This window comes from Lactuca serriola, chromosome 5 (genome assembly GCF_051521515.1).
Source record: "Lactuca serriola cultivar US96UC23 chromosome 5, Lser_US96UC23_V15, whole genome shotgun sequence".
In the NCBI taxonomy this organism is placed as follows: Eukaryota; Viridiplantae; Streptophyta; class Magnoliopsida; order Asterales; family Asteraceae; genus Lactuca; species Lactuca serriola.
In genome coordinates, this window is record NC_136412.1 from 215,369,546 (window position 1) to 215,382,815 (window position 13,270).

A 13,270-nucleotide genomic window follows, 5' to 3' on the forward strand; every position below is an offset into this window, starting at 1 on the left:
TTCATATCTATGTGTAAGATGAAATTAACTATGCACTCACTTGTTAAAGTGATGATTCCAAACTTGGTTTGCGCTTCGCTTCTAACAATTTTATTTTCCTTCGACGAACCTGAGTATCATTATCACTAGATTTCAATCTAATATTTATTGCGACTAATTATTAGTCTAGATTTATCATTAAATCAAAGTCTACGAGCAATATTGTTTTTCGTGTTATATAAGTGTTAATCAAATACTTTTTAACTACTATGTATAGACAGGGGCAAACACGAAACACTGGAGGGCAGGACCATTTTGTCATTTAATTTGTTCTGAAATCCAACAACTATATGCGGCACTTCAAACCAGATTCCCCATACCGTGAGTAGTTAAAAGGTATTATAATAACATTTTGTATAATTTATAATAATTAGCACATGTATTCTATATAGGTTCATAATAACGAATTCTGACTATAAATATAACTTACACTGAAAACAGAATAGTGTAGCTTAACTTGTCAGGCTTTTAAAAAACCGGGAAATTACACGGGTAGAACAACGACTCTAAAAACTTCTTTCGTCAGCTTTTTGACGAATCATAGTTTCTCTGTCGCACCCTAAAACTAGGAGAAATTTAACATGAAAGAGATAAGGATTCTGGAGAGAGTTTAGAGGAATGGAGTAAGGAAATATGAAGAATTCATCCTCTATTTATAGCGTTTTGATAATAGAGTAGGCCCTATGTTTCGTCTGTACGTTCCGCATACGAACTCCATTTTCTACGTTCTTTATATACATGCATTGGTATTTAGGACTACTACAACTTTCATTTAGACCTCGTCTGCTAATTCTCATTCTAACTTAGGTTTACAAAACTGTATTGACTTTATCGCGCCCGAAGAGTAGGGACTAAATTCCGTCCATATCTTTAACATACGAGATCTGTTCTTGACGTTCATTATATCCACATGTTGGTATTTGTGAGTACTACAAGTTTAATTTAGATTCCATCGGCTAATTCTCATTCTATCTTCGATTGAAAAATATATATCGAATTTGTTGCGCTCAAAGAGTAGGGACTAAGCTTTGTACATATCTTTCGCATACAAGCTCCGCTTCTGACTGTCTTTTTATCGCTAAACTCCTATTAATGATATCTTCATTTCTCGTTTATATTATTTTGCCAAAAAATAGACCGATCTAAAATTTGATTTCCGAGCACTACTAGAAAACAGCCTCTTACGACGCTCATTGCGTGTCGTAAAAGGCTCAGACGATGCGCAAATGCGCGTCAAGGAAGGCCCTGTCATAAAGAGAGACGACGTGCTTTTGCGCGTCGTCTATAGATGACGCGCATTTACGACGCACGGTTACGACGCGCGTTTACGACATGCAATGCGTATCAAGGAAGGCTCTGTCATAAAGGAAGACGACACGCATTCACGTGTCGTAACCTTACGACGCGCGTGTTAATGACACGCAATGCATATCAAGAAAGCCCCTGTCAAGAAAGGCCATGTCATAAATGAAGATGACACACATTTTTGCGTATCATAATTTTAAATGTTTAAAAAAATATATTTTTTTATAGATTTACTAATTTTCAAATTAAATTTGCATTTAATGCCTCATAATAGAAAATAAAATATCATATACAAAAAATATAATCCATTTCATAAAATTTAATGTCATACAAAATATCATATACAAAAAATAGAATCCATTGCATAATATTTTATTACAAATTTGACATTTTTTTGTTTCCGTGCTTTGAATATTTGTGCTGCTGCTAATTCCGGAGCTAATCCGCGACTGCATTCCAGAGCTGATTCAGTGGAAAGAGCATCCCAGACTCCATCACTTGAAATTACAAGCCTCCCACAAGCAGAAGATAGCTGAAGATCATGAATAAATAAAAGTTGTTAATAAAAAGAGGAATAAATTGAGTTTAATTACTAAACTAACCTTCACTTGTTTGACATGAGGAACTGGAATAATGAACTCCCCAACTTCTCTATCTCCAATAGATCTTGAAAGGCATAAGCAACCTTGGCAACATTTTAAAGGACCAATCTATCATAAATATAAAAACATTGGTAAGTTAAGTAAATTTAAAACATTGTTAAGTTAAGTAAGATCCCATTTAAGTTGTAGCATATGCAAGAACAATTTGACACTAGTCAAATGTGCTATCTATGGAACTCCAGGATAACAAATTTTCTACGATGTAACAATAAATAAACCTATTCAATTAGCAAAATAATGGATCTGTGTTAAAGGAGATTCACTTTAGCAATATTTTCAAGTTCTTCCACAACATGATCAAGTTCCTGTGCCAACATCATACGAATTGTTGTCATTAGTTTTTGACTCTTCAACAGTTCAACTAGGATGAATTGTTGTTGATCACACCTCAGTTGTGTTTTGGCTTAAACTACCTAATAGCAATTTGGCTTCACATGATTATTTGCAATGCTTAAAAGCTCCATTTTCATAAATATTTGAGGGTTTATGTAGTTCAGTGATCTATGAGTATTTGGTATCAAATGAATTTCACTATTACTTCAATAGACATCATTGGGATTAAGAGTTTTCTTTGCTTATCCACTGCACCTCATATGTTTCCATCACATTTGAAGGATTATAATGCTACATAGCACTATTAAAGATGTTGCAATATCTCTCTATTGTTATGCATGAAATCAAGACATATGATCTTCTAATACTATAAAGCTACATACCTGAGTTTGCAAGAGATATCGCAAGGTGCTGCTGACTCAAAACCAAGCAGCCTTTGGCACTTATCAAGGACTGAACTAAGGATGCACATCTGATAGGAAAAAAGATAAAAGTATAATTACAAGGATTAATAAAAGCTATTTGGAATAATAAAAAAAAGTCAAACCTTTAGTGCTTTCCAAGTGGTTGATTTGAGACCTGAAAAGGACCCGAGTTAGAGCAACTCCACTTGATAATGTTGCAACAAAACACAACTTAACCTTTAAATTAGAATATAAATCAATGAAATTGTTTAGTTTCCTTTTAAATGATAAATTCTGATTTTTAGCTTTTGATAGAAAGGAAGCATAATTGACTCTTCTTATAACTCCCAACTTTTGCAACAAATATAAATCCCACCCAAACAACACAAAAACCATTAAATGGCAGTTTAGTAAATAACTTAAACCAACTTCATAAAAGGTCTAAAACGTAAAAATTTACATCTAACCAACTTTTCTTAACGAATCCTCAAACTGTTCATCATGTGGCCATGATGACACCTATAATTATGTAATCAAATTAACTACATATTATCCAAATTATTTAGACATATTTCCATGAAATATATATAATTTTTTTACCACAGTGACATAATGGTTGAAATGTGTCTCAATTCTTTCCATGATCATGTTGTAGCTTTCACCAGATAACAATTTGAATACAGCTCCTGTCACATACATTATAAAGTATTTATATAGTCATTTATTACAACACTCTTGTGGCCATGTAGCTTCAAAGCTGGCCTGGACAACACCCGTTATGGGATAATCCTCTTTCCAAAAAAATATATTAAAAAAACAATTACCTTTACGCCCAAATCACCCTGCTCTTCCGATTCAATGCAAGTACACTTCATGGTCAGGTTGAGATTGATGATCATGTCTTATAGGAAGATCATAATTAACCACCAAATTAACCTGATAAAAAAAAGGGGGAAATACAATTATATAACAAAAAAGATAAAAGATAAAAGCAGGGGTAGAAATGTAAACCTGTGCTTGATGAAACCCACGATCAAGTTCATTAACTGATAAGATCCTAAGATATAATGAGATTGTCATTTGATGATTTTCACCAAACAGAAAAGAAAAATAAACATTCACATTCTCCAAGTACAATGTTCCCAGATGCATCCTTAGCATTTCTTTTCTCCACAACATTCTATACAAAACAATATTACAAATTGTAAGTTGAGAAATGACATGCTGTCTTTTTTTCCAAATTTTTATTCTATTTTCTAAAAACAATATACATTTTATTATTTATAATCTTATTTGTTTTTTGTACAGTAGACGAAAACTATAATTAAATTATGTATGGAGTAGAGTTAGAAATTAGAAGTTAGAACTAACCTGAATTTATTTAGTCCAAAATTCATTGTTCTTCCTTTAAATTTTTAAAATTCATTTTTCTTTCGGGACTGAACCAACAACTCTAGACAGTGCTTCCTAGGCAGCTTGTAATGTATTATATATATTATAAGATGAAGTTTTATATAAAAAAATGTTATTAAACAGTAAGATAAATAAAAGCCAACTTAACATGGAAATAGAAGCAACTTGAGAAGTTCTTATATCGGATACTCAGTCACTTCATCATCAATTACCAACACCACAGTTTTTGCAACCTTCTTTGCATGACTTTGGACCTCCTATATTACAAATAAAAGCCAACTTGGCATGGAAATAGAAGCAACTTTATCAAGATCACTATGGGAATGTGAATGTCACAACTTATAAGAATATAGTCAAACCTGCTGGAGTGTTTTCTGCCCTGCATATCTGTTACTGAAAGGAAACAACAAGTAAGATCATGATTAATATAAGAAACTTGAGGCTCTGTGATGGATTGCAAGAAAATGCTGAAATTCATAACATTAAGAAGATTCTTGGACTCCAACATGGTAAAGAGTATGACAATATCAAGTCTTTGAGATATGGCCACTTGATGATAATGGTTGATCAGGTAATTTTCCAAATTATTTACATAAAAGATGTTGGAAATTCAAGAAATGCCATTTTATTGAAAAGATTCATTTTTTTGTAGGATCATGATGGATCACATATCAAAGGACTATTGATCAACTTCTTGCACTCATTCTGGCCATCTTTACTAAAAGTCCCTGAGCTTGTACTAGAGTTCATCACTCCAATTGTTAAGGCTACTCAAAAGAATAGTAACAATGTTATTTCCTTTTACAATATGCCTGAGTATGAGGCATGGAAGGAAAGTCTAGGTTGCAGAGTGAAGAATTTCAAAATAAAATACAATAAGGTTTGTTTCTTTGTCTTCTTTTTCAATACTATAATGCTTAAGTTAGAAAAAAACAAATTGTTGGCTAATAATTTGTTACATTTAGGGGTTAGGAACAAGTAATGGTAAAGAAGGAGCTGAGTATTTTGATGATCTGGATAAGCATAAGAAGGATTTTGTTTGGGCTGATGATGAAGATGGTGAAGCTATAGACTTGGCTTTTAGTAAGAAGAAGATTGAAGCTAGAAAGACATGGCATAGAGCACTTCAGGTTTGTATCTTTTGCAGCTTTTAAATATAAATATATTTTTTATCACTTTGTTTATATTGCAAATTGTACATTCATTTCTCCCTATTATGGGATTATGCTTTGAAAATCTATCAAAGTATAGCTTTTTCTAACCATATACAAAAAAGGGAATAATTTTCATGCACAAACTCTAAAAATTACTGGATCTTTCAAAGCATGGCATCTTGATTTAGTCTTATTAGTAATCATAAAAATCGTTTCTTGTGAAGTTTTTGTGTTTTATTAAAGTTTCTTTGAAGCATTTACCCCATTTAGTAATGATAATTTATTTACTTTTTTCATACAGGCTGTAACAACGGAAATTTTAAAACAAATTTTTCATTTCTAAAAATGTATTTTCATCCAAAACAAGGCATAAATATTCAACGTATCATGTCATAATACAAATCATATGAATCCCAAGATCATAAATCATCTATCAGTGTGTACAGATCACACCGGTGCCTTCCCACGGTCCTCGCTAGTACCTGAAACACATACACGACAACTGTAAGCATAAATGCTTAGTGAGTTCCCCCAAAATACAACTTACGCACATATGCCTTTCCAGGCCCTGACCTTCCGGTCCATGTGTCTCAGGGGACTTCCGTCCCTGCTGGGTAAACCTTCCGGTCCTACCCACACCAACCCTTCGGTCCACATTACAATGCCTTCCGGCCCATAACATATTCGCCTTCCGGCCCATAACATAATGCCTTCTGGCCCACATTAAACATATCATACATAGCCCATATAACAATTAACTTATCACATATAACACATATGTCTCATATCATATCCGACCTTCCGGTCACACAATCAAACCCTTCCGGGTACAGTATAGTGAGAAGACTCACCTCGTGAATATCGATAGCTAGCAAATCCCGAAATCACTCGAGCTCGATCCTCCAAGCTACAATCTCCCTATAACATCATACATCTCTTATTAACACTTTTCATCTCTAAGGTTGACTATCCCTAAGAAGTCAACACAGGTCAACTCTGGTCAACCGTCAACGGTCAACTTTGACCGGACTCGGCGAGTGCACAAGGGCAACTCGGCGAGTCTAGACGTTTTCACCAACTCTCTAGGATTCCCTTCTTACACATCGAGTACTCCTCCTGACTCGACGAGTTCCACCTGGAAGAATCGCGGGGCCACCCCGACTCAACTCGCCGAGTCTCAAGAACAACTCGGCAAGTCCCAGCTCGACTCAGACCACTTGACCACCCTTCCCTAACTCGCCCTGACTCACTGAGTCAACCCATGACTCGACTGGACCACTCACTGGCCGATCCAAGGCAATCTTCAAGCTACTCGCCGAGTCTGCTCTTCGGACTCGGCGAGTACATGTCATGCAATCACTCAAACTCACTTCTAAGGTCAGATCTGTTCCATCAATTCATAGATCTGGCCTTCCTAGACTGATTCACCACGTAAAGCCCCAGACTTGGTATACATACAACCTCTATATGTCCATATATGAAGACTTATCAACAAATATCACAACTCAAGGTCATAACCTCCATTGTTCTTCATAAAGCTTGATGAATGAGGCTCTCTGGACCTCTATGGATCCAGATCTAAAGCCTCATCACTAGCAAGGGACTATTTGGCCATCAAATCAACCCAACAAAGGCCACAAGAAACCCTAAATCCAAATATACCCCACAAAACAGAAGATGAGCCGAAATCATACCTTTAGATCGATGATCTAAGCTTCAAATCCACAGAATAGCAACCTCCTTTGCTTCCTCTTGGCTAGGACTTCCCTCTTCTTTGCTAAACAACACACAAAGGTCAAGAAATGCTTCCTTTCACTCTCAAATCGCTAAAGCACTCTAGGGTTTCTCTCTATGGACTGTTGGGTACAATTGACGGCCATAAGGTCCTTTAAATAGGTCCCAAACCCGAGAAATTAGGGTTTCATTAAACCGCGCGGACTCGCCGAGTCCATATCCTGGACTCCCCGAGTCCAGGAGAATCCTGCGTCCAGAATCGCGTCCCTACTCGGCGAGTCTGAGCTCCGACTCGCCGAGTCCCCTCTCAAAACACCAAAATCATAAACAATAAAGATACCTGGAAATCCGGGCTGCTACAATTCTCCCCCATTAGAACTAGACTTCGCCCTCGAAGTCTCGCTCTAAAAATAGCTCCGGATGCTGCACCCGCATCTCGCGCTCCGGCTCCCAGGTCATCTCCGATCCCTTCCGGTGTTGCCACTGAACCAACACTAGAGGTACCTCCTTGTTCCTCAGAACCTTGATCTTCTGATATCTGATGGCCACAGGCCTCTCTGCATAATTCAGGCTCGCATCCACCTGAATATCCTCTAATGGAACCACTGCCGACTCATCGGCTATACACTTCCTCAATTGCGACACATGAAAGTGTCGTGGATCTGCCCCAACTCTGCTGGCAACTCCAAGCGATAGGCTACCCGACCTACCCTCGCAATCACACGAAATGGCCCAATATATCGGGGGCCCAACTTGCCCCTCTTCCTGAATCGAATCACTCCTTTCCAAGGAGAGACCTGCAGGAGAACGAAGTCGCCGAACTGAAACTCAAGCTCGGATCGGCGTCTGTCTGCATAACTCTTCTGTCGGCTGTGGGCGGTCAATAACCTCTGTCTGACCTACTGAATATGCTATGTCATCCGAAGCACGATCTCTGTACTGCCCATCACTCTCTGCCCAACCTCTCCCCAACAAATGGGGGTCCGACACCTCCTACCATACAATAGCTCAAAGGGTGGCATACCAATGCTCGAATGATGGTTGCTGTTGTAGGAAAACTCCGCCAAAGGTAAATACGCATCCCAGCTACCCCCGAAATCCAACACACATGCTCGAAGCATGTCCTAAAGCGTTTGAATCGTCCGGTCACTCTGACCGTCTGTCTGGGGATGATATGTGGTACTAAAATGCAATCTAGTACCCAACTCCTCATGAAATTTATTCCAGAATCTGGAAGTGAAACGCACATCACAGTCCGAAACAATCGAGATCGGCACTCCATGCCGAGATACCACTTCTCTCACATATATCTCCGCCAACTTCTCCGCTGAAGAACTCTCACTGATGGCAAGGAAGTGAGCGCTCTTCGTCAACCTATCCACAATCACCCAAATTGCATCAACTCCTCTGGCAGTCCTCGGAAATTTGTTGATGAAATCCATGGTGATCTGTTCCCACTTCCACTTGGGAACCTCCAATGGCTGCAACTTGCCATGCGGTCTCTGGTGATCGGCCTTGACCCTGCGGCAGGTCAAGCACCTCTCAACAAACCAGGCGACGTCCCTCTTCATACAGGGCCACCAATACTCTTTCCTCAAATCCAAATACATCTTCGTGGCCCCCGGATGGATCAAAAATTTCGACCGATGAGCCTCTTCCATCAAAGTAATACGGGTACCGCCCACAAACGGTACCCAAATCCGACCCTGAAAGGTCATAAGCCCTCGTCCATCCGTAACGAACTCCGAAACCAACCCAACGACCCGCTATCTGGTTGCACAGCCTCGGCCTGTGCCCCGCGAATGGCATCCATTACCGGAGCTATCACGGTCAATCTCAAACATACATCCCGCAGTGGAGTGCTCTCCGCTCTGCGGCTCAACGCATCGGCTACCACATTAGCCTTGCCTGGGTGGTACAGGATCTCACAATCATAATCCTTGACCACATCCAACCACCTCCTCTGCCGCATATTTAGGTTGGGCTGATCCATCAAGTACTTCAAACTCTTATGGTCCGTGTATATCGTACACCGGACCCCATACAAGTAGTGACGCCAAATCTTGAGGGCGAACACTACTGCCCCCAACTCTAGATCATGCGTGGCAGATCTCATCTCATGAGGCTTCAGCTGCCTCGATGCATATGCTATCACATGACCCCTCTGCATCAACACCGCACCCAGTCCCAAAATCGATGCATCACAATATACTACAAAATCCTCCATCCCTTCCGGGAGAGCTAATACCGGGGCTTCGCACAACCTTTGGCGAAGTGTCTCAAAGGAGGTCTGCTGCTCGGGACCCCATGAGAATGCAACACCCTTCCGGGTCAATCTGGTGAGTGGCACTGCGATTTTGGAGAAATCCTTGATAAATCTCCGATAATACCCTGCCAACCCAAGGAAACTCCTGATCTCAGATGGTGACTTCGGCACCTCCCAACTCATCACCGCCTCAACCTTTGCCGGATCGACCAGAATCCCTTCCTGGTTAACAAGATGTCCTAGGAACTAGACCTCCCACAACCAGAAATCATACTTGGAGAACTTTGCATAAAGCTTCTCCGATCTCAAAACCCCAAGGACCTCCCTCAAATGCTCCTCATGCTGCTCTCTAGATCTCGAATATACCAGAATATCATCGATAAATACAATCACCGACCAATCCAACATCGGCCTGCATACCCTGTTCATGAGATCCATGAACACAGCCGGGGCATTGGTGAGCCCAAAAGGCATCACCACAAACTCATAATGCCCATATTGCGTCCTGAACGCTGTCTTCTGGACGTCCTCATCCCGCACTCTCACCTGATGATATGCCGACCTCAAATCGATCTTGGAAAACCAAGATGCTCCCTGCAACTGGTCGAATAAATCGTCGATCCTCGGTAACGGGTAACGGTTCTTGACCGTCAGCTTGTTCAACTCCCGGTAGTCAATGCACATCCGGTGTGAACCATCCTTCTTCTTGACGAACAAGATAGGTGCTCCCCACGGCGAGCTGCTCGGCCGAATAAACCCCTTCCCCAGCAACTCCTGGAGCTGCGAGGACAACTCTTGCATCTCAGGAGGTGCAAGGCGATAAGGCACCTTAGCGATAGGCGCGGCCCCCGGAACCAAATCAATACTGAACTCCACTTGCCTCACAGGAGGCACACCCGGTAACTCCTGGGGAAAAACATCTGGAAACTCACGCACCACCGGAACCTCCTCAACTGAACTCGGTCTCTCGGAAGCCACCCGCGTATCCATCACATACGCCACAAAACCCTTACAGCCCTGCTGTAGACACTGCCTCGCCCTAGCGGCCGAACAAAAAGTTGATCCATAACGTGTACCCTTGCCGTACACTGAAAGAACTCCCCCACTAGGGTCTCGTATGGTCACCAGCTGACGCTCACAGTCGATGACTGCACCAAATCGGCTCAACCAGTCCATGCCCACAATGACACAGACATCACCCATCGCAATAGGAATCAGATCAATCGGAAACTCAACCCCGAAAATCTCTAACACACATCTCTGGAGAACCTCCGTGGCACAAATCACTCTCTCATCAGCTATAGAAACTCTCAGAGGCCGACTCAACGACTCACGACTAACACCGATCTGCTGACTAAAGGCCAAAGATACGAAAGACCGACTCGCACCCGAGTCAAATAACACTAAAGCAGGTACAGAGTTCACAAGGAAAGTACCTACGCATATCATAACATAAGCATAATATTTCAACATCAAAATAAATACATGAAATAAACCATACCTGCCACAACATCGGGCGCAGCGCGGACCTCCTCCGCAGTCAGCTGAAAGGCTCTCCCACGAGCCCTCGGGGCCTCGGCCTTCACTGGTCGAGTCTCAGTAGCCCTGGCAGCAGGTGCAGATCCCTGAAGAAGCTGAGGGCACTCGGCCTTCCGATGGCCGATCTGGTTGCAATGAAAGCAAACCATAAACCCCTTGGGGCAATCCCTAGCGATGTGCCCCTCCTTGCCACACTTGTAGCAAGCACCTGATCGACATGTCCCCTCGTGACCCTTGCCGCACTTTCCGCAAGTGCGGCCCTTCATACCTCCCGTCCTCGAATCGGCGGACTTAGTCCGCTTGGCTGCCGGCTGAGACTAAGCCGGCCGCCGATCCACCCGTTGAGACTCGGCCTCCTCCCTGGCCTGGGTCTCCAACTCGATCTCGCGCTTCCTGGCATTCGCCTGAAGCTCAGCAAAGGTATGATATGTGGAGTTCGACACGAACTCCCGGATATCCCTCCTCAATACACCCAAATACCGGCTCATCCGACCCTGCTCTGAGGACACCTGCTCGGGGCAGAACATCGCCCTCTCATGAAACTTCCGCGTGATCACCGTAACCGAATCAGTACCCTGCTTGAGGGTCAAGAACTCCTGAACCAACCGTTCCCTCTCCACCGGGGAAACGTACTCGTCTCTGAACATAGAGGTAAACCTCTCCCACGTCACAGCTGAAATCTCTGCCAAAGTGAAGTTCGCCGTCACGAACTTCCACTAATCCTTCGCTCCCAGACGGAGCTGGTTCAAGGCGAACCGTACCCTCAGATGCTCCAAACATGAACAAGTGTAGAAGCATCCCTCGATATCAGCAATCCACCTCATCGCAGCGATTGGATCCTGCGTCCCGTCAAACTCAGGTGGCTTCGTGTTGTTGAACTCCCGAAACAGCAATGAGTCACCTCCCTGTGGCCTGGCAACGGCCACAGCTACGGTAGCTGCAGCGGCTGCAACCTCAGTCAACGCGGTGTACCGCTCATCAAAGGTCTCCATTAAAGTGGTCTTAATAGACCCAAACATCTCCGGAATCTCGGCCCGGATCGCCGCAGCCACCTCCTCATGAATCATCTGACGAATCTCCTCGTCACTCACACTGCTCGTACTCGGTCTGTGGCATGGTCCAACCATGATGCCTCTGAAATACAACATAGAACTTATCAGACACTCTATCGAGCATAATCGTACTCGATAACGCAACCCTACTCAGTCTCCGATACCTAGGGATTCTTACTTGGGTTGGCCACTGACCCGGTGTCTTCGGTAGTACGGGCCCAATACTACCGACCACACCGCATCAGCATTCATCCCAAGTTCTCCTCCCCAAACCCCGGATCATGAGTACTCTACTCTTGTTATGCACTAACTACCCGCTCGCTATCAAAGCATCTCATAGCAACAGACTTCCCTAGACTAAGGCATCACAAATCAGGCCACTCTAGTCCTATCATGAATACCTAGTCTTCTAGCATGCATAACAATTCATATCATATCATATCTCTTAACACAACATTGTAAGGGTATTTTGGGGATCTTTACCGTTCGGGCGCTGGCTGATCGTACACACTGCTTCATTCTTGTTTACCACAATTACTTTATAAAAATTTTATGCCTTTATTTTAAAAGTTTTCCTCAAATCCTCGGTTTGAGTTCAGTTACGCCCGAAGGTGTACCCGAATCCCTCAAACCAAGGCTCTGATACCAATTTGTAACAACGGAAATTTTAAAACAAAATTTTCATTTCTAAAAATGTATTTTCATCCAAAACAAGGCATAAATATTCAACGTATCATGTCATAATACAAATCATATGAATCCCAAGATCATAAATCATCTATCAGTGTGTACAGATCATGCCGGCGCCTTCCCACGGTCCTCGCTAGTACCTGAAACACATACACGACAACTGTAAGCATAAATGCTTAGTGAGTTCCCCCAAAATACAACTTACGCACATACGCCTTTCCAGGCCCTGACCTTCCGGTCCATGTGACTCAGGGAACTTCCGTCCCTACTGGGTAAACCTTCCGGTCCTACCCACGCCGACCCTTCGGTCCACATTACAATGCCTTCCGGCCCATAACATATTCGCCTTCCGGCCCATAACATAATGCCTTCCGGCCCACATTAAACATATCATACATAGCCCATATAACAATTAACTTATCACATATAACACATATGTCTCCAATCAAATCCGACCTTCCGGTCACACAATCAAACCCTTCCGGGTACAGTATAGTGAGAAGACTCACCTCGTGAATATCGATAGCTAGCAAATCCCGAAATCACTCGAGCTCGATCCTCCAAGCTACAATCTCCCTATAACATCATACATCTCTTATTAAAACTTTTCATCTCTAAGGTTGACTATCCCTAAGAAGTCAACACAGGTCAACTCTGGTCAACCGTCAACGGTCAACTT

The 13,270-nt window shown here is 42.2% G+C and overlaps 1 protein-coding gene across 1 annotated transcript; it reads left to right on the forward strand.

The window, feature by feature from the left end:
• The first annotated feature begins 4,574 nt into the window (after positions 1 to 4,574).
• LOC145050162 (DNA topoisomerase 2-like) lies at positions 4,575 to 5,562 on the forward strand. Its single transcript, XM_078998453.1, has 4 exons — positions 4,575 to 4,727; positions 4,809 to 5,036; positions 5,122 to 5,286; positions 5,554 to 5,562. The coding sequence occupies exons 1-4, from the start codon at positions 4,575 to 4,577 to the stop codon at positions 5,560 to 5,562; spliced, it is 555 nt and encodes a 184-aa protein (XP_078854579.1).
• Positions 5,563 to 13,270: the final 7,708 nt, after the last annotated feature.

Coding starts and splice junctions, on each gene's coding strand:
- LOC145050162 (XM_078998453.1), top strand. CDS start 4,575: ATGATTAATATAAGAAACTTGAGGCTCTGTGATGGATTGCAAGAAAAT. Junction 4,728..4,808: donor TGATGATAATGGTTGATCAG/GTAATTTTCCAA, acceptor ATTTTTTTGTAG/GATCATGATGGATCACATAT. Junction 5,037..5,121: donor TCAAAATAAAATACAATAAG/GTTTGTTTCTTT, acceptor TGTTACATTTAG/GGGTTAGGAACAAGTAATGG.